This window comes from Lytechinus pictus, chromosome 11, assembly GCF_037042905.1.
Source record: "Lytechinus pictus isolate F3 Inbred chromosome 11, Lp3.0, whole genome shotgun sequence".
Classification (NCBI taxonomy): Eukaryota; Metazoa; Echinodermata; class Echinoidea; order Temnopleuroida; family Toxopneustidae; genus Lytechinus; species Lytechinus pictus.
Window position 1 is genome coordinate 27,454,886 of NC_087255.1, and position 27,309 is coordinate 27,482,194.

The following is a 27,309-nucleotide window of genomic DNA, read 5'->3' on the forward strand; positions in this document are numbered from 1 at the left end:
CAAATCTTGATTGTGTTGGCAAAGGGAGGACCTCCATAACATAAGTGATATCAACATTTAAATTATGATTTTTTTTTTCTTTATTTATCATTTTTTCCTTCTTTAGAGTTTCATTGATTCTTGTTTTATTGCATATGTCGTCTGGTTAAAACTACATTCTTCTCTAATAATTCACAAAATTGATATAATTGAATAATTACAACATAAATACTGTATTATATAGAGGGTATCCTCTTCTTTTAACACTCCTTTGATAAGGAAAACATATCTTTAAAAAATAAATACAAAACACATAAACACTGAAGATACGTAACATGAATTTTATTCGTCATTTTTCAAAGCAATAAGAGACAGACATTCAGCAAATTGCAAAAATTAGAGAGTAACACAAGTGAACCTTAAATTATTCCTACACTGCACAGAAATGGTTTTACCCTATAATGTTTGTAAATGATTTATCTGTCTACATCTTGCAATTTGGTCATGAAAACAAACAAAAAGTACATATAAATGAAAACTAATCTCTATATTATCAATAATGTGTATGTTTATAATCCATCAAAAGTAGTTAGGAGACAATTCAGATTGGTTTCATTTTAATATAACTAAAATGTTTGTTTCGGTTAGAACAAAAAAATGGTCGAAAATTCAAATACATTATTCCCTGTAGAATAGCCATGAAGTGACTGCCCATGTGTTATACTGAATCCTATCAAATTATTATCAATGTGGTAGTACATGAATAACATGCAAATACGGATGACATGAAAGGTTCCTACAAAATGTGAACAGTTCCTACACAAAGAGAATGAGCCCAGTTATCACAAAGAGAAATAAGTCATCTAAATTTAAAGAAAAAAAATCCTTCGATCTCATTTTACAATTTTATTACTTTTTTAAGATGTGGGCATATTAGGTTCAACAACCTTATATTGAATTCATAATCAGAGAGAGAGAGCTGATTGAATAACCACTTCTTCATATTTTTTTTTTGTATTTTTCTATATATTTGAATGAGAAGTAAATAATATTTTTCATTTCATTTTAAATGTTCATGCCTGGTAAGAGGCAGAATGTGGGTGATCAAAATATCAGTGAAAAATCTGTGCAGATTCACAGACTATATCACTCCCCCCTTTCCTTCCATATCTTCATTGGCATTTGCTGCCAAGACACAAGAGGCAAAATAAAAATTAATTGTTAGATGGTACAGTATATCACTGGTATCAGTCCAAAGTAATCTGTTTAGAAGTCATTGTTCTTTATAGACATTATGACACTTATCTCACTGTTAAACAAATATTATTACACAAAAATGTTTGAGTACACTATATTCCATAACAGGACTGAACTACACATGTGAACTGTATGACTTGATTGTATTTCGGCCAAACTGAGGATTTTTTTTTTTATCGGAAATATAAGATGAAAAGATATAGAAGAATCAAATATTGCTTGTGTCGGTTATAACTCAACAAATATAAATTCATAAAAAGGCATGTTATTTTGACAGGAAAAAATAACATATAAAAATAATGGATGAAAAAAAACAAGAGATTAAATAGATATTGTATAAATATGTGATAGTGTCCATCTGAAATCTGTAAGCTACCCAATAGAGATGGAACAATCCGTCCATACTGTACAGATGTATATAAATCATTTATTACAATTTTTGTAATTCTTAGAAGTTCAATTAGCCTTGTGCTCAGTAAAAGAAAATTGATCTTAACAACTGAACCACACTTTTAACATACATTTTGGATTAAATTTTGGAGATTGTATTTTTTAAAGATTCTACTCAAGTTTTGCTTTGAAATGAGACTGCCCTCAGCTATCTACCATAAATTACAGCTTCAAATTTTTAACTTACATTCAATTTCATATAGATTCTATTTTAAAAATTGCAATGTAGTGTTGTGAAACAATGTATCTTTTCACAGACATTCTGTGAAACTGACAGTCTCGTAGAGTAATAAATTATACAAGATAAATACCATGTGGATCATAAATGGTAACAGTTTTTGAAATATTTCTTTTCATTCTTCCTCATTCCATTTCTGCATCTTTTTGTACACCATTTAACAAAATTTAAAGACACTGGAGTCTCTAATTTCTTACAGTATATAGGCTCTTAGCGCACCATTATGTTCTACATCAAGCAATGTATACAATTTGATTAACTCCTGTGAGCCCTTTCCAATATTACATTCTCTTTCTCCCCCGATCAATTATACAATTCTAAATTTAAACGAACATGAATGAAAATGACAATAATAATATACACTCTTTCAGGGAACACTACACCCAGATATAATAATCCTTCATTACATTTTCTCCTGTATTTACTGGAATCTTTGAGTGGCATCTTTGAGCAAGAGAGATTTAACTGTAGAGATCATCATCTTCAGTGTCTTGATAGAGATTAGGATTAGCTCCCCCAGACCCTGGCGTACCTTGACCAGCTGTTGGCCCAGCAGCATCAGGGAATCTGGAAATCATAAACAAAACAGTCAAAAATATTAATAATAAAATTAATAGCTAGATTTATATCGCGCTTTTGACCTGAGGATACAAAGCACTTGGTATTATTACCCCGGTTTTAGCATGAGCTACTATCACCGGCGCTCAGTGCATGCAAGGAATTAATCCTGCCGGGTACCCATTCACCTCAACTGGGTCGTGTGCAGCACAGTATATACTTTTCTTGCTGAACATGCCATGGCTAGAATTCGAACCCATGACACTCTGTTTTAAAGGCAAGAGTCAGATCCTATATTTATAGGATTTATATCGCAAGGAAAAGACATTCCAATGCATACAATGAACTCTGTGATCTTTGACCTTTAATGTCATTGTCACTCCCATATATGCAAACATGAGGTAAGTTTGAAGTTGAGCCCTCCAAAGCTTGTTCGGTTATCGCAATAAAAAAGATATTCCAATGTATATAATGACCTCTGTGATCTTTGACCTCAATGTCACTCACAAATGCATACATGAGGTAAGTTTGAAGCTGAACCCTCAAAAGCTTCTTCGATTATCGAAGTAACCTTTGTGACCTTTGACCTTGGGAAATGGAAATAACTTTGTTCTACAAGAACATTTTCCAGTAACTCTTGCTACTTCTGCATTGATTTCATCCAATGATCCCAGGAAAATCAGGACATCAGAAAAGATAGGAGAGCAAATAAAACTTATCAGACACACCATTTATTATTTATATATAATTTACATTCTATTTGTAAATAATAACTATTATATAAAATAACATTTCTAATTATTTATATATAATTCCAAGTAATACTTCATTACTTGTAAATAATAATAGTTCGACATTCCATTATTTATAAATAATGATTATTTGTTTTTCATTATCTATAAGTTACAACAGTTGCAAGTCCATTATGAAACGGGTCCCAGGAACCATTTTTAATCCATTGCAGCACATGTGATGATTTTGGGACACCAAATAGACATATTACTGAGTGCAAGTTTCTTAGAATTCCCCATGAGATAGGAATAGGCTACCAGGGGCCCGTTGCATAAAACTTTTGCCATAAAAAACTCTGGCAAATAAACAAAAACTCTGGCAAACAAACTTATGCCATTGAAAATTACACATTAAATTACACATTGTATTTCATTTTTAAAACAATAACATCACAATAATCAGATGTTATAGGGGTAAGAATGAAATGGAGTTAGTCTGCCTTTGCAGTTTACTGAAAACAAGGGAATGGAATATCCCATGCCAGTGGTAATCAAAGGCTTTGCATGAATAGTGGCCCGTTGCATAAAACTTTTGCTATTAAAAAACTCTGGTAAATAAACAAAAACTCTGGCAAACAAAATTATGCCATTGAAAATTACACATTAAAAAACTAAAAAATTGCCAGAGTTTTTTATGGCAAAAGTTTTATGCAAAGGGCCCCAGGAATTTTTTTTTTTTAATTCATTTAATTAAAAAACTGTATAGCAAAACATGCCTCGCAGCCAAAGGCTGAATAAAATAATGTGTATGATTCAAAATAACAAAATGATACTTCAATTACATACATGAAATCACATAAGTGCAAAAATAATTACTTCCTATATAATACAAGGAAATAAATTGTTGAAAATTATACAAAAGTACGCAAATTATAATAACTACATTGCACATGCATGAAGGGAAAAGTACTAGAAAAGAAGAGATATACATGTAGATAGGCATAGCAAGACAGAGAAAAGGTCATTAAGAAAAAGAATAATTAAAAGGAATATAGATAGAACTTACTGAGAGAGGGTCAGACCAGAAAGAAAATGAAAGTAGTGGTAAAGATTTAAAATGTGCTTTACTGACCTGAAATTACCACCAAATCCTCTGCTTTGCTGCAGAGTCTGCGAGAACATCTCATATTTACGGATGTCGTTGTCGCTGACGGATCGACGGGCAAACTTCATTGCTTCCACAAAGTGAAGCTTTGTGATCTCTGGGACTGGATCCTCTTCATCTGTCTCCTGTACAGATATAATACATGACATCATTAATGCATTGAAGATCCATCTTAACAGTGGGCTGCATCTTTGATAAAAAAAGATGCAGTGGAGGGATTTGCTGACAGAAAACACATGGATGTCAAATTGTCATTATTAACCAGGGTTAAGTCTAGACTAGAAGAATACGACATATACCTTGGGTAACATTCATAAAAAGATAATGTACCAAAGAATTCATTGAAATTCACTTCACCGTAACTCCATCTTTAAGTCATACTCACTGCAGGAGCACAATACTGTATATGGGACAGTTTTGCATCTGACCCTGGCACCAGCAATTCTCCCCCCCCCCCCCCCACACACAGATATAGACAAGCTGAAGATGCTTCTAGGGACCCATTGCACAAAGACTTGCAATTCGCTTATAACTGATCAAAATAACTTACAACCTGTAAAATAATGAAATTCATATTAAGCAATACAGTCATATTCGGACATGAAATACTTTTTTTTAACCCACTGAGCCATAAGCATGGTGAGTCAGACTATAGGGGCATTGCAAAAACTTGCGCTCTATATCAAATCAGGCGTGAGTCTTAAAATCATGTGTAATGCTGAGTTGCCATCGAATAGAAATCAAAGGCAATCCTCATTAACCAAAGGCTGTGCATTTGATTTTGGGTCTGATACTTGATCTGGGGCCCATCTTACAAATCAGTCGTAACTCTATGGAAATCCATCAGTGTCATAAATTTTTCCATAGGAAGTTTGCACAATGTCCTTTGTAAACAAAAAGAAGCACAGTGAATTTTTTAAGAAAACAATTAATGCATGAATATACATCATAGTTAAAAAATATTTTGAACAAACATGCATAATACACGTTGACATTGCTGGCCGTCCTTAGTTGTGATTGTTCGGATCAATCACAACTCTTTGTAAGACGGGGCCCAGGAATTGAAAGTATAATATAACACTGAAATATAATCATTTTCTAATGGAGCATACGCACCATGTCAAGGTCAGGGTTTGCTACACGCTCCCTCTGCTTCCTGATCTCCTGCTCAATGCTCTCACGGATGGCTAGCTTGCAGGCACGCTGGCAGATCTCTGTCAGATCAGCACCACTGAATCCCTGGGTCACCTTAGCAAGGTACAGCAGGTCAACTCCCTACAACGACAAGAAAATCAAAACGTGTAGACGAATCATAGTATTACCTAAATACCTGTTGTTGCAGCAAATGATTATTTCATGAGGAAGCCTTCAAAATCATGACCATTTGTCAATGCAGATCTTGATCTGTTTTTATTCACATACACCTATTAAACTTTTTGAAATTTATTATATCGACTACTACTAATAATAAACTGGTGATTATAGCGGATAATCAATCAAAACTACTCTATGTGCTTTACATATACAGCTCTCCAATATTACAATTACACTACGACAAAATTAGGTACGTTTTCAGTTGTACATTAAATGATTCTACAGATGTACAAGATCAAAAGCTGGAAAAGGACATACTAAAGAGCACCAACACAGATAATCACGTGTTCACTATTTTTTTAAGGCATGCAAAATATTGCAAAATAGAAACGAGCTTCCCATTGACAATTTCATTTTTAGTGTTTAATTTGATCACTATTTTTCATGCAAAAGGTTAAAGGACACTTTTTAACCCATGATAGCATAGTATGAATGATACTAGATGCAGGAAAACTTGTTAATAGCAACCCCCTGTATTTAAGAACCACCAGTCTGACAAGATCACAAATTTGGTTTCCCTTGAATATTCCCCCAATGAAACATGTAATAATCAACAATAATCATGATAATCAATTCTCGTTTCATAATCCCTGAAAAAAATAATCATACTACTAATAATAACTGGCTTTTATATAGGGCGATTTTAGTCTATGACTGTTCAAAGCACTTAACAGATGCATTCAGAAAGCATTTTTCTCAGCAGGACTTGCTCAGCCCCGAAAGATGGTTTGATTCATGCTATTTCATCATTTAACATCTGTTTTTCGAAATGGACTGAATGACGAGCCTTGTTACTACTCTTGTCCCCATGATGGAAAAAGTGACAATTGTAACTCTTAATGAAATCGGACCTAGGATATACGAAGAACACATTATTTACATTTTCCAAGTCAAATTTTGTCTCAATGGAACAGATTTATGTGGTTCAAAAAATTTGAATTTTGTGTATTATTATCATTCCATGATATTCTTACCTTATCTACAGGTGATTTTCTGAGGTTAGCCTGAAGAATGGAGATCCTTGATGCTTCATCTGGCAATGGGATATAAATGAGCTGATCAAGACGTCCTGGACGCAGGATAGCAGGGTCTACAATGTCTGGTCTGAAACGGAGAGATAACAGTATTAAAGAGGATTTATTGCAACTTACACCAGGGGGGTGTTTCACAAAGATTTAAGTATGACTTAGAGTCGCAACTAAATATCGAGTTGTGTACGGTATGAAAGGCTTGACAGCATTGGTCAGATCGTGTCATGAGGACACGCATTAATGCGTATCTATCAATAAGATCGCGAGTTGCATATCAAGTATGCGTCGGCATTTAAGTGCGACTTAAGTCATACTTAAATCTTTGTGAAACACCCCCCAGGGCCCGGTTACACAGAGCTTAATATTAATAGTATGACATGTTCTTGCATCACAGTGCATTATAGGATAGAGTTTTACTATGGACGTAGCACAATCATTTGAACACTAGAAAAAACAATGCACTTTTGATCGTATTCATCAAGTTTTATCAGCTTTTTTTCAATCAAGGAATCCATAATCTCTTTGGAAATACACATAATTTTCTCTGTACTTAAACAATGATTACGGGCAATATACTCAGAGAGTGACATCGATTTAAGTGCGAGAGAATTTCTAATGGGATTTTACATGTTGCGAGTGTCATGCTCACTTTTTAGAATTCAGTATCATGATGCATTACAATTCAAGAACTGTAAAGGCACATGTTTCATGACCAATTACGTTGATCTGTCTTTGCAATCACTTGCAGATACCATTCATAAGGTCAACTGCCAGCTCAGTATTTCAGAGCCCAAAAGTAGTTTATCATCACTAGTCTGTTAAAACCTTGTATCTTCAATTTGAGAGTTATGAGGGTAGCTTTTAAAATGCTGCATTTTATAAATATGACAATGGTGGCAACCTCGTATTGTCTGAAAATCATCACCTGATTCCAGTACAGAATTCCTTCAAGACGAAAGAAGGTTGCTACTTTTGTCATAACTCTAAAATCTAACTTTTTCTAAGCTGAGATCTAACAACAAAGTGATGTTATGCAATAGCAGTAGGTGCAGATTCTTATATTTATTTCTACAAGCCAGTTTATTGTACTATACCTGTTGGTTGCACCGATGATAAAGACATTCTTCTTGGAGCCCATACCATCCATCTCGGTGAGCACTTGGTTGATAACACGGTCTGAGGCACCACCAGCATCGCCCACGTTACCTCCTCGAGACTTGGCAATGGAATCCAACTCGTCGAAGAAGAGAACGCATGGGGCAGCTTGCCTTGCCTTGTTGGGTATGAAAAGAAGTTATCACGTTTATTTATTGAGCTAAGCACATGTAGTTGCACCGAACCAGGAATTCTTAAAGCCCAGTGCAGCGCACACTATGGCCCGATTTCACAAAGGTGCTTTTGAAAACCCACAGTTGAGTCCATGGTTTGTGCAGATTTCCTGTATAAATTACGCTTATTTTACCACGTATGTTGAAAAATGTCCAATGCTGATGCGCGCTTTTGCCAGTGCGCTAAATTGACGCCTGTTGCCGTATTTATCCACGTTATTTTATTAATGAGTCCACTGTTTTGAATAATGAGTCCACTCTTCAAACAGTGGACTCATTAATAAAATAGTGTATCTAACCATGGTAACAGGCGTCAATTTGGTGCACTGTGGCAAAAGCGAGCATCAGCATTATACATTTTTCAACAGGAAATCTGCATAAACCATGGACTCAACCATGAGTTTTCAAAACCACCTGTGAATTAGGGCCTATGTGATCGGATACGACGTGATTTTATCATAAATTGCATTTTGCATTAAGTGTGAAATTTCCAAAAAGGAAATATATTTCATTTTAAGTTGACATAATGTTAGGAACAAAATCATAATTTTGCTTTGCGGCTGTGGTCGGAGTAAAGTCGTAGCCGATGGTGACATCATTACAATTTGGATTTGAATTTGCTTTCATTCCTTTAGGGAGGCTCTAACTAGACTGAATTTTGATTTCCGTAATCCTACCACTAATCTGAACTCTGATAGCTAAGATTTTATTGGTTGGAATGTTCATATCAAATGCTTAATTCAAAACAAAGTTAAATCATAAATTTACGGCATGGTAGGCTAACTAAGACCACACACATTTATTTGCTACCCCACTCACCAAGAAATCTTAATCATGCAGTGAAAAGTTTGATTAAAATATAGTTTTTTCTTAATGAAGTTGTTAGTAGATATATTGAACTTCAATTGATTTATTGGTATATCTTTGTTATTCTTTGTCATCGAAGTAGTTAAACATGGGTTTCATAATCGGAATACCACTAATGAAGTTCAATCTTGTTAGTATTAGATTAGAGTTCAATGATGTGAAATTAAATACTGAATGTTTTGGAAGAAATATTTAATGTTTAAGCCTGGCTCACAACTTTGCGTTTAGGGCTTGTGTCCAGCTGCGGATTGCCTAAACGCAGCAATACGCAGCTTGACATGCAAATGAGTGAGCCAGGCTTTACTAACAATGAGAGCTCTCTATGCAGCAAAAAGCAGCTGAGGATATCACTGACCTTGTCAAAGACATCCCTGACATTGGCTTCTGACTCTCCAAACCACATGGTCAGAAGCTCTGGACCCTTGATGGAGATGAAGTTGGCCTGGCACTCATTGGCGATGGCCTTGGCAAGCAGAGTCTTACCGCATCCCGGTGGACCGTAGAAGAGCACTCCGCGGCTTGGGGTCATTCCAAACTTGAGGAACTTGTCTGGATGTTCTACGGGGTACTGGACAAGCTCCTGGAGCTCCCGCTTGACATTCTCCAGACCTCCGATGTCCTGCCATGTGACAGTGGGTACCTCCACCACTGTCTCACGCAGAGCACTTGGGCTGCTCTTGCTCAGTGCATACTGTAACAAGGATTTTAAAAGTTTACAAACTTTGAAAAAGACCATGACCAACAATTGATTGAGTTATAAATATTTTTTTTTAATCTTTGCCTGCCAGTAATTTTTCGACAGAGACCATAGGACCAGTGAAATATAGTAATATGTAAGAAATTCCTTGTCACAAAAGACTGTAAAAAATTACCAGTTAGGAACTAAATTTCCTTATCTATGTATCAAGACTTGAACTGATATTGAATTTCACACTTTTAATCAACAAAGTATAACTACGGATATAAGATGACTCGAGCAGGATTTCAAAATATCTTGCTGGAAGTGCTTAATTAAAGTTGTATCTAGCCTTCGACCTGAATAAAGCATGGAATGGCCCTATTCAGTCTAATGAAGAGATTTATATTTTATCTTCCTCCAGGAATATGCCAGTAGAAGAAAGGAAATATTCTACACTGGGTTAAGTTGGAGGATGATGTTAAGATCTCTAAAGGAATACATTATTAGAGATTGGTATTCCTACTACTAATAATGTGTGCTTTAGGCTTTTCACAGACATGTACCGATCTGATAAGATTTTTTTATATCTGGGACCGACCTTAAAAATCCTCAACATTGTACTATACATTTCCATTGCTCCCTAGTCCCTTTTCAGGAACAGCACAGCATGGAAAATACCACAATCTCCATCACGAGGCAGTGTCAAAAGACTTAAGTAATATTCTCATACATGCAAAGTATCCATGGACCTTATGCATCGACATCATTGCTCCACCATCTTAGAGGCTGAAGCAAATGCTTTACATTATTGGTGATATGCAGCTGGCACATCTCTGACAACTCTGTTTACACCTAATCCTATATCCTCTAAGAGAGGGCGCTATGAGATTATGATGTCCTATGCATAAGGTCTATATGATATTAAGAAAGATCCTTACCCTGAAGTCATCCATAGTTACAGCTAGGGAATCCATGACCTCAGCATCGATGCTATCTTCTTCCAGATCAATTAGATCCATCTTCTTACGGATCTGTTGCAAAGCAGATTCTGAACAGAGAGCTGCCAAGTCGGAACCCACATGGCCATGGGTCTCATTGGCAATCTGTAAAAGTAGAAATGATTATAATAATAATTATAAAAATAATACCAACAATAATGGTAATATACCACGCTTTGAGAAAGTAAGATCTGGGGCCCGTAACACAAAGGTTAGCGATTGATTGTACATTGTATTGTAGTCAATGGAATCAATCGTAGATAAATGTTCTACGATCATTGCTAAGTTTTGTGTTACAGGCCCCTGGTGGCCGTTTCATAAAGCTGTTGGTAAGTTAAGAGTGATTTTATTAAGAACGACTGATGATCCTATCTTAAGTGCTAAACAATCGCCAATGTTGAACTAGAACGCCCCCAAGAACAAAATAGTAATACTGCGAGTAAAACGGAAGATGAATTTGTAAATGCCCAGTTCAAATGTCTGATACGGGTGATCAATTTATTGTCACGCAAAAATGTTCTAGACATGAAGTTGTGCATGATTCAAGAACAGCTTAATGAAACGCCACTCAGCTTGAATAGAGCACATAGAGATGTGATGATATTACTGTGATATGTGATACATAAGCAATGTTTCTTATTATCATTATCATTACCTGTTCAAGATCTACATCCTCTGATAGTTTCATGTTCTTGGTGTGAATTCGTAAGATCTCAAGACGACCGGTTGAGTCAGGAATGCCAATATCTATCTCACGATCAAATCGACCTGTAGCCAAAACAATGTTTTTCATTTGGGAATTGAAAATTCTTAAACATAATAATTATTTTATCATTATACTACTACTACTACTACAAATAAAAATAATTATAATAACAATAATAATATTGATAATAATAAAAACAAAAATAACGATGATTATAAAATTAATCGTCATCAACATCATAATCACTACCATCATTTATAATCATAATCTTTGTCATCAGCATCCTCCTCATCATCATGATAATTAAAACTGGAGTTATGCAGTATGCTTTTGTGAGAACACAAGAAGCTCTCTGCTAATGAAATTTGTAAGCAAATTAAGATTTATACAAGTATTGTTTTCAAGTGCTTATTCTCAAATACATCTATTGAATTTTCATCCCTAATGCATTCCGAGGTAGATGACGGCCAAAACTTACCAAATCTACGCAGAGCTGTGTCAATGCTGTTGGGCCTGTTTGTGGCTGCCATGACAACGACATGTGACCTCTTCTTCAAGCCATCCATGAGGGTCAAGAGTTGTGACACAATCCTTCGTTCAACTTCTCCATGGGTCTACAAAAGGAATTCATGTCATGATGTGGTCATATGGCAGTCAAAGATGACAAATTCGCTATTAACAAATCAATACAATATTTAAAGAGAACGTTTTTTACACAATGCAATGATGAGAAATCACTGTGATCCATCCAGAAAAATCAGTACGCAGATCATTTGGTGATTGGTAGCATCGGTCAGGCAAGAGTGGACATGACCAGTTTGACAAGGGCAATCTGTATCTAGCCTTCGACCTGAATAGAACATGGAATGGCCCTATTCAGTCTAATGAAGAGATTTATATTCTATCTCCCTCCAGGAATATGCCAGTAGAAGAAAGGAAGTATTCTACACTGGGTTAAGTTGGAGGACTCTAAATCATGAAAATATTTGAAGAGAAAAAATTCCATCCTGGTATCAATGTCCAGTGATCTCACCTTTTCTCTCTTGGGTGCAATGGAGTCTAGTTCATCAATGAAGATGATGGCAGGGGCATTCTTTTCTGCTTCCTCGAAGGCTTTACGAAGGTTGGACTCGGAGTCTCCAGCCAGCTTACTCATTATTTCTGGTCCTGTAACCCGGAAATAAAAAGATAGAAATCACAATTATCAACCTTGATATTTTACCTTAATCGGCTCTTGAGCTATCAAAAATGTTATCACAGTGATTTTATCCTTAAGCCTGATTTCCACAGGGAACAAACGTTTTGCGAAGGATTTGAAATGGACACATATGTCAAACAAAAAATGACAGGTCCAATATTCTTTTTTTCAAGCAGCAAAAGTGTGCAAAATCTGTGCTTACGGTTCGGAAGCTTCACAAAATCGTTCCGAATCCCTCTTCATTCGTGAGTATTTAAAACATTTAAAACCCCAAATATCAACTGTATCTAGCCTTCGACCTGAATAGAACATGGAATGGCCCTATTCAGTCTAATGAAGAGATTTGTATTCTATCTCCCTCCAGGAATATGCCAGTAGAAGAAAGGAAATATTCTACACTGGGTTAAGTTGGAGGGTGCTAAAAAGACAACTCTGTCAATAATAAGAAAAGAAAAGAAAAATAAAAGCTGATAATGCCTTGTGAAATTTTCTTGCACCGAGCATCAATTTGAACAATTTATTATCTGTAATATAGTTTAGATTTACATTTCTTTTATTTCATATCGCTTCAATTATTAGACAAATCTGTATCAATATCACAATCATTGAGCAATAACAATAAACATCCAATATAGCAACTACCACAGAAACATTGATTTTTATTTGCTTCTCAGTCCTGTTACCATGGCAGTTTCGCATAAGTTGCAACCTCCGTGTGACGACACTCATATGCGTTGATTCTGAGAGATTGGTCGGCCATAGAGTACTCGACACCATGATTAGTCATTGAGTTTCTCTTTTAAAAAGATTACAAACCTTAGTCAATACATCACATTTTTCTCTGATCACGTATATATATGTACTAGGGATCAATTGTTCTGTTAAATATAATTCAATTTTTCAAATCTTACTCCTGTGGTACCTTGTACGTCTTTAATAGGAAAAATTGGTTCACCCAAAAACCTTGAATAATAAACAGTGGTGGCGCATGTATTATGGAATGCACGATTTGCAAAGTTACTATTAATTTATAATCTATTAAGCAAGTTTTCAGAGTTCTACTAAACCAATCTCTCAACTCACCATTAATGAGGAAGAAGAAAGCTCCCGTTTCATTGGCTACGGCTCTAGCAATCAGTGTCTTACCAACACCAGGGGGTCCGTATAACAGGATACCACGGGGAGGCTGTAATGGAATACATGATAAAACTGTAACTTTAATCATCATTTTTAGCATCTTTTAGCTCTGAAAGGCAAACATGAATCTGGATTTGTGTTAGCGTTTCGATAACACTGTTTCAGGGCATTCATGCAGTTTTTCTTCAACAACGATTAAGGCCCAGGGCCAACTTGGGTAATAATAAACAAATACCCACTGATTGGAGGAGCATGGGGAAAATTATTTGCCTCGAAGTGATCTTGATTCATCAACCCAAGTGCAAATAGTTTAATCAAGACCACCCACCCTGCCCTTCCAGCCCCCCCCCCCCCAAAAAAAAAAAAGAATAGCCAATATATTTTATATTCCAAAGCCAGTGAATTATTTTTACTATGCTAAGGTTTAACATTAAATTCAACACTATTCAGAACAAAATTCTCATTTATAAAATGACAATGATTTTATAACAAGCAAAAATAGAAACAATTAAATAGACATGCAGCCAACTGCATCAATCATGTTAGTGCATGTAAATTGCATTCTAAGAGCAGGTACAACTATTACCCCAGGTCACGCCTTTTCGCTATAATATTGTGGTTTTGATAACCATTAAAATAATTATTTACAGGGGAATGAAACCCTTGGAACAAGTGGACTTGTGTGGAAAGAGAAAAATCAAAGAATAAGAACAAAGAAAGTTTGAGAAAAATCGGACAAATAATGAGAAAGTTATGAACATTTGAATATTGCAATCACTAATGCTATGGAGATCCTCCAATTGGCAATACGACAAATATGTGTGATGTCACATGTGAACAACTTTCCCTTTGATGGACTATAAAATACCCCTAAAATGTCTCTTTTTGCTCTTTCTTATGGTGATACAATCTCTTTATCCATAATATATTATTTGAAAATCTGTATTACAAGCTCTCCTATAGAAAGAATTCATAATCAACTGATAGAAGTTGTTCACATGTGACATCACACATCTTTGTCGCTTTGCCAATGGGAAGATCTGCATTAAAATGGTCTAAACTTCAAATGCTCATAACTCTCTTATTATTCATTCAATTTTTCTCAAACTTTCGTTTATCTGTTTCTTTGATTTTTCTGTTTTCACATCAGCAATCTTGTTCCAAAGGTTTCATTTTCCTTTAAAGATACACATACATGACACATACGACATACCTTGACTCCGATGGCTCTAAAGAGAGCAGGGTGGCGAAGGGGTAATTCAACCATCTCCTTGATACAAGCTAACTGTTTACGGCATCCTCCGATGTCATCATAACCGATCTCATTCAGATTCTCCTCCTCGTCCTACAAAACAAAGACAGTCAAGTATTTAGCATGCGCGATTTCATAAAGTGTCAATCTTTCATTTTCTGTTTTTGATGAACTTCAAATGCTTGTTTTCCAATCAATTTTCCAATCTAAATGTATTATAAAAAAAGGTTCTTTAAACGGAAATATAAAAACTGTACAAAATATGTGTACTTTAACTCCCAAAAAAGGGGCTAATAAAATATGCCATGACCTTTTTTCTCCTCCTTCTGTTTCCTCCTCTTCCTCCCCCTTTTCTGTTTCCTTCATCAATTTTCTTTTTTTTTTGCTGTTAATCACTAAATGAAGATACAGTTCTGTTTATGTATGTACGTCTTGATCTGCACATATTTTACATTACACTACAGGCATTGATGACACAATGACTGAACAGCAGATATTTCACAATTCCAAAATCTTATAAGATACATAAATTCTAAAGTGCATTTTAACCAGCATTTCCAAATTACTCTGAGACGGGTTATTCCAAGATGCATATTCTCTCCCAGAACTTCTGTTTCTGCTCAATTAAAAGATGCACAAACCTCTCGTTTGATTGCCTCTCCTTCAAAGTGTATGACTGTATCTGGTGAGACGATGCAGTATGGTCCAGGGTCGGTTTCGACCACTTTGAACTCCACCGCCCTATGTGCTTTCCGCACTTGGAAAATGTCACCTTTCCTGACTGGACGGTAAGCCTGCTGGAAGTACGGCTTCAAGTACACATCAAAGAGGTTTCTAGAAGGTAAATGAATGAACAAGTTTGTCATTTTGCTCTTACAGGGGAGGGAGGGGGGATGATAGGGGAGAATAAATATACTCTGTAATTCCTAGCAAACCCTAACACTGGTCAGAATCTCAATTTACAAATATATTTATTTCACTATAGTGATGACATGCATCATACAGCTATAAAACACAGTGTATAGCTACATGTACATGAATACCAGTTTAACAATAAGATATACATGTAAAACTAAAAAGAGACAAAATGAAATAATAACTTAGAAATTTGACGCGTCCAAAGGACACAGATGTCACCGCTTAACGCGATCAGAAATTCATTCAATATGATTGAACTTAATATCGTGCAGAAACCAATATGCATATATGTGTATAATGAACAAATTTAGACCTTTGAAACAACTCCCTTATATAATGAGCTGTGACCTTTGACCTGCGGACTCCAAATTCAGACTTGGCCTGTATTTCGGTCTCATCTACCTACACACCGAGAATTTTTGAAATCCATTAAATATTTTTTGAGTAATTGCGTGGAAACCAACTCGCATATTCAATGAGCTTTGACCTTTGACCTGCAGACTCCGAATTTGAACTTAGCCTGTATTTTGGTGTCATCTACCTACACTTTAAATTTCTTTTTAAGCCATTAAATATTTTTCGAGGGGAGAAGGGACAGGGTTAACAGCGATTAATGGGAGAGTGAGGTGAATCCAGCCACCCAGTTCACAAGAAAAAAAAACAGATTTAACTTTGGATTGATGATGGCTGACAATGATGTACCAATGCTCCCCATTTCCATAATGTCCATCACTCCCACCTTGCCATCCCCCCCCCCCTTCATTACCAATCTGCATTCATGCAATTTTGTTTCTTCTTTTTCATATTCATCACCATCACCATCATTATCATCATCATCGTCATCATCATCATCATTATCATCATCATCATCATCACTTTGATTGTATTTCGTTTTTAAAACAATAACATCACAATTATCAGATGTTATTGGGGTAAGAATGAAATGGAGTTAGTCTGCCTTTGCAGTTTACTGAAAACAAGGGAATGGAATATCCCATGCCAGTGGTAATCAAAGGCTTTACATGAATAGTGGCCCGTCGCATAAAACTTTTGCCATTAAAAAAACTCTGGTAAATAAACAAAAACTCTGGCAAACAAAATTATGCCATTGAAAATTACACATTAAAAAACTAAAAAATTGCCAGAGTTTTTTTATGGCAAAAGTTTTATGCAACAGGCCCCTGGGAGCATTTCAAGAAACAAATGGTCAGTGATTTTCACTGATTGTTGTTATATGCTACCAAAATCCTTGCATCTGATTGGCTGAGAACAAATTATTCATTGGAAAGCACAGACTAAACTCTTCATGAAATGATACCCGCATTCTCCATATGTTCATTCACTTCCAGTTAACACCAAAGCTGGTAACTTTCACTAGAAAACAACCAAGCACGTAGAATTCAAAGGTTTTTTTTCTGAATGTAGCTCATTTCACCCCACACTGCATTGTCATGTACAGGTGCAAGACACTCAGTGATTAGACTATATATCATTTCATGTGAGGTCAATGGTCAAAACATAAGTATTCATAAACTCACCCTGAAATGCCTTCAATAGTGTCATCAATGGGCAGCACGTGAATGCGTTTGCCATATTTCACGTCTGGGCAGGCATGTACACTGCAGAAGTAGAAAATAAAGAGAACAGCTACAATAAACCACCTCACATAACATCGGTCAATATATGTACCTAAGAACCTGTTGAGTTTGGCAGCCTTTGGCTTCTTCCTTATGTGAATATTGCAACCCACTGAGCTGTGTCTTCTTTTTTCTTTTGCCTACAGCGATGCCTGGGAAATAGTCTTTAGTACCCCTCCCACACCAACCCCCCCCCCCCAATTAAAAGTGAATAAATAAATAAATTGATAAATATAATAATGATAACAATGATAAACAACCATTCAAATAATGAAATGAGTAAATCAATGAATAAATTAATTTAAAATATGAATAATGGGAATCAAATTATATAAACAAAGAGAGAGAGAAAACATAATTCAATCAAATACAATAAACAACTTGAAAAAAATATACCAAAAATTTCAAAACATCAATTTACATGTACATGCTAATAAATAAAAACAAATATGTACATGATGGATGATAAAAAAACAAGTGGAGAGCCTTTGGCAGTCTCGCCTTGCGTTACGCGATTCTAGCAGCAGTGCTGACTTTGAAAAACAACTATTGAATATTTATTAAAAAACACATTTCATATGATAAGAAAATACTACATTCATTGACCCTGAATGACCTTGGTCATGTGACCTGAATCTCATGTAGGATGTTCAACGATACTTGATTGCCCTTACATGTATGTAATGTCTAAGTTTCATGAAATAGATCTAAATACTTTCAGTTATGACAATTAAGCAAATACCTCCAACATGGCCAAAGTTCTTGACCAGAAATGACCTTTGACCTTGGTCATGTGACCTGAAACTTGCAAAGGATGTTACATGTAGGTGATACTTGATTGCTCTTATATCCAAGTTTCATTTTTTAAAACTAGATCCATAAACTTTCAGTTATGATGGAAATTCAACAAATTCCCAAACATGGTTCATTGACCCTAAATGACCTTTGACCTTGGCCATGTGACCTGAAACTCAGGCAGGATGTTCAGTAATACTTGATTACCCTTATGCCCAATTTTCATGAACTGGGTCTATTAATTATGAAATTTCAAAAATGTATCCTCAAGTGGTTAAGATGTCAATGTATTATGTTGACGACGCCTCCACCGCCGTTGGAAAAGCGGCGCCTTTAGTCTCGCTCTGCTATGCAGGCAAGACAAAAATTAAATTGATAGCACCCCCCATGGCACCCTACATGTTTCTTATTTATTAATCATCCCCCCCCCCCTTTGGCTTTAAAGTTTTGTGGTCTCAAAATAGATATTGTCAAATAAAAGACCAGTAGGCCTAAACTGTTGTCTGTGATGAATAAACCTATTATGAGTCACTTCCTTTCAGGAAGCAATGATCAGAATCTTTTTAGCAAGAAAATGTATTATACTCCAAACCTAGCAAACCCTAACACTGGTCAGAACCTAAATTTATATATATATTTATTTCGCTATAGTGATGACATGCATCATACAGCTATGCTCTACATGTACATGTACATGAATACCAGTTTAACAATAAGATATAAAAAGAGACAAAGTGAAATAATAACTAGAAATTTGACGCGTCCAAAGGACACAGATGCCCCCGCTTAACGCGATCAGAAATTCATTCAATATGATTGAACTTGATATCGTGCAGAAACCAATATGCATATATGTGTATAATGAACAAATTTAGACCTTTGAACCAACTCGCATATGAGCTGTGACCTTTGACCTGCGGACTCCGAATTCGGACTTTTTGAAATCCATTAAATATTTTTTTTGTTATTGCACGAAAACCAACTCACATATTTATTGAGCTTTAACCTTTGACCTGCAGACTCTAAATTCGAACTTAACCTGTATTTTGGTGTCATCTACCTACATGTACACACCAACAAATTTTGAAATCCATTTAATATTTTTCGAGTTATTGCGCAGAAACCAACTCGCATATTCAATGAGCTGTGACCTTTGACCTGCAGAATCCGAGTTTGAACTTAGCCTGTATTTTGGTGTTATCTACCTACACATCAAAATTTTTTTAATAATAAACCATTAAATATTTTTTGATTTATTGCACGGAAACCAAGTGGGGGGGGGGGCGGACGGACGGACAGGGGCAACGCTTAATGCCCCCTCCGGACTTCGTCTGCGGGGGCATACAAATCAGATATTGAATGCTACAGAGAAGCTGTAATGGATGGCCCTGATAGTCCCAAATGTGATTTTTCAAAATTGTATATCAAGATATGCACATGTAGACCTGCTGAAAATAAAGACTTGAATAAGACTACTGGGTAAATACTGGTTTTCCCCACAGTGTGTAGAGCACTCAATGATATCAATACCACATGTATACATGTACATTGTTTGTGTGTATGCTATTTCTACATGGATGCGAAATAATCAACATAATGCTAGCCCTGCAATATTGATGTACAATGTCCCAGGGAGTTATTTCTACACTCTACATTATAAACACTGTAAAAAGAGAAGATGAACTACATGTACATGTACATACATGTAGGCCTATATGCTGGAAATACAAATCCCAACCAGGCCAGGCCACTGAGTATGAGAGAGAAAAAGTCTTTGACTTTCACCGAGTTGCAAATTGTGATCAGTCATGCACCAAAAATCATAAATCATTAAATCCAATAATGTATATTTCTAATTCAGACTTTGCTGTGACCATTGAAGTATAACTTGATCATGACCTATACAATTCCTATTACTTCAACTGGAATTATTCCTTTTACAAATGACTTTGAAAAATAGACTTCAATTGTTCAGCATGGAAATGAAGTAAATGATAAATGTACAAATCAAGTTTCATGACGTTACCTGGCGATATCTCCAAGACGAACCCGGAGGTTACTTCTGACGACTCGATTAAGACGTATCTTGTCATTTGCTACAGTTTCATCTGAGAGTACAATGCAGACTGTGTCTCGTCTCTTCTTGCCTTTCAGCAGGACTGTGTCTCCACGGAAGAGCTGTAGCTCGTCCATCTTTGCCTAAAGATTGTCAGAAAAATGTGAGAAAAAAATAATCAAAGGATCGTGGTTCAAAAATACAAAACAAATTTTAATTTCAATGTCAGTGTTGTGAGCACCTCTAACATGCAAGAGATTTTCTGAAAATTTTGTTCCCTAGGGTGATACGACCCTCTGCCATACGATAGGCTGCTATACAAAATTTGAAATTCAAAGGGAGGGGGAGGAACATGCCCAACCCCTGGAATCAGTTTTTATCTGTGTTTAATTCAAGGTTTGAATGCTGTCTTATGAAATGAAAGAGTCCAGGGGCCCATCTTACAAAGAGTTGCGATTGATCCGATCAATCGAAACTATGGCAAGCCAGCAAAGTCAACATATGACATGCATGTTTGTTCCAAAAAAATTATAGCTATAAATTCATATCCATAAATTCATTGATTTCTTGACAATTTGGGGTGTTCTCCTTTGTTTACGAAGGAAATTTGCATATTTCCTGTAGAAAAAATTATGATGTGGATGGATTTCCATAGAGTTGAGATTGATTGGATCAATCATAACTCTTTGTAAGACGGGGCCCAGGTAACCATGGCTTTTTGAAAAAGGACCCAGATGTCTCTCTCCTAGCAACATAACAAAAGTTACTTGCCTCTGCAACATTATTTTTTTACACCCTGTATCCCACTGACATTGTACACTAAAATGCAGAGCAGGGGCCCATTTAATAAAACTTGATACAATAGCCAATTTGCAAAACAGTTTAAAGCTACTGAAATCATTCAATCTGATTAATTCCACAATAACCAATTTGCAATAACAGTTTGAAATCATTCAATCTGATTAATTCCACAATAACCAATTTGCAATAACAGTTCAAAATCATTCAATCTGATTAATTCCACAATAACCAATTTGCAATAACAGTTTAAAATCAGTCAATCTGATCAATTCCACAATAACTAATTTGCAATAACAGTTTTATAAAGCTACTGAAATTATTCAATCTGATCAAATATAGTGAACTTGTTATAGACAATGTACATTTGTTATCATAGCAACTGTTTATGGAACGGGAGCCTGAGCTTTGTTATTGGGTCTTGTCAGGTGTGTGAACAAGAAATTACGTGCACAAGAAGGATAACGGTGAACAAAAGAGAGATGGGCAGAAAGAAAAGGAGAGAATAAGGATATACGGTAATGGCAACACTTGCAAACTGCATTGTCATCCACTATTTGGAGTGGTATTTAATTTTTTGAATATATGAATTCGGTATATTTACCTGTGAGAGTGATACGACTGAGTTATCATCATTGATTGCTTCTTCCACCATTAGTCTATTTGGTTTAGCTTTCTGCCTCAAGATTGCCGTAGCAATATCTTCCCTGTAATACAAAGAAAAATGAAATAAAGTACAATAGGCCTACATACGTCTTTAATGAAAATCTCTGTCATTGTCTTGATCGACAGTAGGGTTTATCCCACAGCAAAGTTTATGTTTTAATATTTCAGGGGTCTTGATCACTCAGGACGTCAAGTCTTGAAAAATTTGGGATGTCACTAGACTGAAAAATCTGTTTATTTCTGTCAGGATATGCAGCGTTGAGACTTAGTTTGGCTTCATAGCATCCTCTCCCTCTAGACAGAGGTATCCCATACGCACCGCAGTGGCAGCACTGGTAAACATCATGCAATGCATGCACGAAAGTGATTGGCTGGTGTGCTTATCGGTATATTCTTCTAGCTGCATTAGAAACATGACGATGAAGAATTGACAAACCAGTTGGAATCAAAATTTTGGATTTTACATGATTACATCACATATCTCCAGAAAATGGTATTAAAGCTGAAAATATTCTTGAAATGTTAATTTTTTTCCGGCGCTTTGTTTCTCCAATTGAAAGTGAGATTTACATCAAAGAGGGTGACGTAGCACACACTTTTCCCCATAGAGTACATGTAGTTCAACGTCAAGCAAACCACAATCATAATGACTCTGCTGAGTCGACTCTGTGTACTGTAGTCAGGGTTACCAGATTTCACAAAATGAAATACGGGACAATTGACAAAGCACGCTTAGGGACAATGCTTTTCCGCGATCGCGGAAAACGGACGGAATTCACGGAATCAGCCTTTTGAAACAGGAAGTGGCTTTTCAAACGGAAAATCACGGAAAACATGTTTTTTCTCAAAATGCACAAGATAGCAACAGAAATTAATCCCTAATCCCAAATCCTCAACAAAATACGAATATCAACTGAAAAAAACACGATCTCACTTTGCTACAACAATCAACACATCGTAACTACACTCGAGCCCCTCTATCACTCGATCGTATCTAAATTAGTTTACACTCACGTCCGCATATAAGGCAGAATACGGCTGTGTGTTGCTGCCCTCTGCGTTCGGTCATAATATAATGATCACGGTGATTCAACAAATCCAAAATGGCGGATAGGCGGAAGTCGTCGACTGCCCAAAACGATGTCCGAAAAGTCCCCAAATCAGCGATAAAATCCCATTTAACCATAAAATAATGCTAATAATATCAAAGGTGAGGATATATTCATGTTGATCATGTTTCTCTAAATAGTTTTTGAGCTCGAATCTTTTCGATTTAAAATGGATATTAAAGCGATGTTAGTACATTGGTAGATGCAAATTTTGACCAGCGCTAGCATTTTGACATCGCTACTCATTGCGTATTGGTTTTCTATGTAAACAGAATTGTCACTTTTTCATACGTACAAAAAGTCTATGGGGAAACGGAATTTCCGTTTTCAGACATGCTGGAACGGAATTTGAGATTTTCTGAAACGGAAAAGGCAATTTTTAGAAACGGAAAATCACTGTCCCTACACGCTGCATTGGCGGATCGACCAAGCCGGATCCACCGAGCCAGGTCTCAATAAAAAAAAATCAACAACAAAGAAGGCTAAACAATGTTAGACTTGTATTTTTGTTTAAAAAAATTATAAAGAAAAGGAAGGGAGGGTGAACATAAGAATGAAGGAGAGAAAGAAAAGAGATGATTTGAAAGGAAAGGAAGATAAAAAAGAAGTAAAGAAAATGAAGGAAAAAAGAAAATAAATACAAAGAAAGAAAGTTAAAAATAAAAGAAGGATGAAGAAATAATAAAACAAATAAATAAGGTTTCTGTCATTCTTTGAAATGAATGAAGAAAGAAAGGAAAAGAACGGAAGGGAAAATGAATAAATGTGTGAAAGAAAAATGAAGGACAGAAAGGAAAAACAAAGTAAGGAAAAAAGGAGGAAGCAAAGAAAAGTTTAAGGAAAGAAAGAATGAAGGAAACAAAAAAGGGGGAAAAAAAAGGAAAGTAAGAGAAAGAAGGAATGAAAGAAAAATGAAGAGAAAGGATCAGGAAAGAAAGCTATGAAAGATTGGAAATATAATAGATGGAACAAAAAAAGCCAGGTAAATTAGTAGGAATGATAGAAAGATGAAGAAAGGATAGAAAAAAAAGATGAAAGAACAAAAGAAAGAAAGAAAGAAAGAAAGGGAAAAGGTTCAAACTACAAGCAAAAAAAAAAAATCCAATCAAATAAAAATCTTAATGATATTTGGTTTTTTTTAAATATATTTTAAAGATTTCGAAAAACTATAATATTTTAGAAATGAATAAGTCTCAAAGTGAAACATTGTCAAACTTAAAAATTAGATGAACTATTGCACCATCACACACAGGCATCTCTCATCCCATTTTGCATCGATCACAACTGGACTAAAAAATAGATCTAGTTATGAAAACTCATTAACTTGCTCCTCCGCGCGGTTTGCGTGCTGTCGCCACGCAAAAGACAGTGAAATCAAGATGGCGACGTAAACACGGTGGCAAGTTTTTCCCGTCTTTTCATAATATTTTTTTGAATTAATTCTTGTTTAAAAATGAAATCGATATCGTAGAAATGTCGGAAATGAAGTTGTATCCCATGTACATGATTAAGGGCTAGATCTTTTGGAAGGAAAGTAGAAATCTCGGGGGCGAAAGTTTCAGGGTTTTTTTGCGGTACACGCAGATGAATGGGAAGAAATTCCTGGCTCCGTTGAGAGTAAGCATACGTTAGTAAATGATTTTTACTCTCTAGGAGCCTCCTGGCTAGTCATGACCACGTAACACATCGGTCACATTTGCTCTACAGCGGCCGTACGGCGAGTCGAATACGGCCGTTTTATTAATTTTATTTCAAACCACCTATATGTAGCTGGTACAAAAAAAATTTAAAACGGCTGTTTTCGACTCGCCGTACGGCCGCCGTAGAGCAAATGTGACCGAGGTACTAGATGACGTAGATCTACATTCAGTTACCAGATAGGCCTAACGTTATAGTGAGACCATCACCACCTCTTTTGAAACCGACCACCTTGCGCGCATTAAAATCATTGCACATTACAAACGATGCACGCGGGAGAGTAGGCGCAGTGTCCATAGGAACAGTAAAAATCGATTTTACGAGAGAAAACGAAAGGGGGTAGAAATTTAGTAGAATTTATCAAAATTGTTTTGACTAGACCCGAACCCCGCTGAAAAACAGTTGTTCATACCAAGAAATCCGATAGGAAACGGCTTTAGAACAAATCCGTCGTCAATCTTCGAATCATGTGCCAGAGCTCGCAGTGGAAGTACCAGTACGGTAGTGAGAGGATCATTTTTGACATTACTGATTTGGAAGAGTCCAAATATTTCGCCGCGCCGCCGCGACAAGAATCGGCCGTAAACTTGAACGGTTAGTGTATCCCGGGTGGTCGGTTTTAAAAGAAGGGTGCAAATGAGCAAATGTAAAATCGTCGTATTATTACTTAGTTTTTTGCCGATATACCATATATGATGGGGGGACCTAAAGCTACGCACTTTGTTTTCAAACAACAAAAAATATCCCAATTTTAATATTTCAACAAATTATCTTTCACTAATTTGTGGCAAACATTATAAAGATCATTAACCAAGAAGAAAATATCGCTAAACTCACTAACACGAAAATCCCGCCGTGTTTTCCGAACACCTCTTGATTTCGCCGCCCGATGTAGAAGGGGTCCTAAAGCTACGCACTCGATTTATCATGCAAAAAAAAAGTATTTCCTGTGCCTCAATTTCTAAAATATATTCACATTATTATAGGATAAAATGAAATTAAAGCGAATATAACTCCAAAAATCCAAATAGTTGTTTGTTTTCTCTGCATTTAGAGATTTACTGCAACCTCTGTAGAAAAAAATTGATTAGGAATCGTTCGTCACTCTGCAGTCACAGTTCCACACACAGAGTGCGCATTTGCCATAAAAAACTGCATGCGCTATGAGTGGTGCGTAGCTTTAGGACCCGCGCAGCTTTAGGACCCCCGACCATACGCGAATTGAATCGGATCGTCAATCGAAAGACGAAACATGGGAATCTGATCTCCTAAATTTTCTGCACAATTGAGACGAAAACTAGGTAAAAACTGAGAAATATTTTCGCTGATACGATGCTTAGAAAATTAGGTGGTCGATAATTAAGGGGTAGTTCCAACCAGTGAACCACACACACACGCACTTTGGTTGGCTGGCGCTGCACTGGCCTGTACTGTAGAGTGTAGTCTGTAGTGTACGTGGGTAGCTGTAAAAAGCTCGCCGCGCCGGTCACTCACATCATCTCATACACGCACAATGACTTCGTGAAATTGAAAATGTGTGTGATGACCGAATATGAACAAAGCCAGATCCGAGTAATAAATTCTCTTCATTCATGAGAGCAGCAAAATACATCACACGTGATTTCGATACATAAAGTTAAACAAAATAAAGATATGAAATTCTTACTGAGAATTTTCAGCCATATTTCTGATGATTTAAACAAGAAAACAGCAAGTGCATTCGTCTTCACAGTGAAATCGCAAACTTGCTGCATATGAAATAATTAGTTTATCTTCAAGACTCACGGACCAAACTAATACACGTGTATATATACCGAGAGCAATCAAGCGGAACATTTATAGTGATTTAGAGATAAATGCACTACAAATAATCAGTCATATAAAATTAGATGATTACACGATCATGTAAAAATTAATATAGATAAATTTTATATAATAAATTCAAAATTACATACAAAACAATATGATTCGATACGTTTTTATTTTCAAATACAATAGTTATTACAGAGTGGGGAAAGAAAACAAAAAACCAAGCCGAACCAGCTTTGTCATATTAAACGATTGCACAATACCATTCTTGCGCTGTAAAATAAATATTGACAAATATTTCTGTATATCGTATTTCTAGAGGAAAATATGGATAGATCGATAAGAATGGTGACGGTTTTATAGAGATAGGGTGCTCTTATTTTGGTTTCTACTTTAAAAAAAAGTCTACTCTTGCTAGCAGACTATGCTTGAATTTCTAGAAATAAAGATTGCGTCATTCCTATGAGACCACGGAAATAATTTTTCCGTGTATGAGACATAGAGATGTATACTAGTATACATCTCTATGGTATGAGACTAACTGGTATGAAAAGAAGACAAAAAGTAAAGGTACGGGTGGGAGGGGGAGAAAAGGGGAAAGGAAAAAAATAAAGGAGAAATGAAAAAGCTTTTAAAAACAGTATTTTTTTTAATCTTATAAATTTGTTGTTGTTTTTTTTAAAGATCTGGCAATTATGGTTGCCATTAGGTAAGCCAAAAGTCGGAGGTACGTGGCGGAGGCCAGCAGGGATCCTATGCCTGAAAAAAAAAGCATGAAAAGAGAAAACGGAAGGAAAGCGGGAAAAGGAAGGAAAGAAGAACATGTATTGTAAGAAAGAAACAATCATCCCGAAATACTATGCATTAGCATGATT

At 35.9% G+C, this 27,309-nt stretch overlaps 1 protein-coding gene across 1 annotated transcript; it reads right to left on the bottom strand.

Annotated features, from left to right (window-relative positions):
• Positions 1-306: 306 nt before the first annotated feature.
• On the bottom strand, positions 307-26,459 carry LOC129271104 (transitional endoplasmic reticulum ATPase-like). Its single transcript, XM_064106247.1, has 17 exons — positions 26,292-26,459; positions 21,757-21,859; positions 20,325-20,497; positions 17,405-17,485; positions 15,590-15,782; positions 14,910-15,041; positions 13,643-13,745; positions 12,395-12,528; positions 11,840-11,975; positions 11,311-11,423; positions 10,596-10,760; positions 9,334-9,669; positions 7,878-8,056; positions 6,727-6,856; positions 5,495-5,653; positions 4,346-4,503; positions 307-2,491 (listed from the first exon to the last, which is right to left on the bottom strand). The coding sequence occupies exons 1-17, from the start codon at positions 26,306-26,308 to the stop codon at positions 2,386-2,388; spliced, it is 2,418 nt and encodes an 805-aa protein (XP_063962317.1). The 5' UTR covers positions 26,309-26,459; the 3' UTR covers positions 307-2,385.
• Positions 26,460-27,309: the final 850 nt, after the last annotated feature.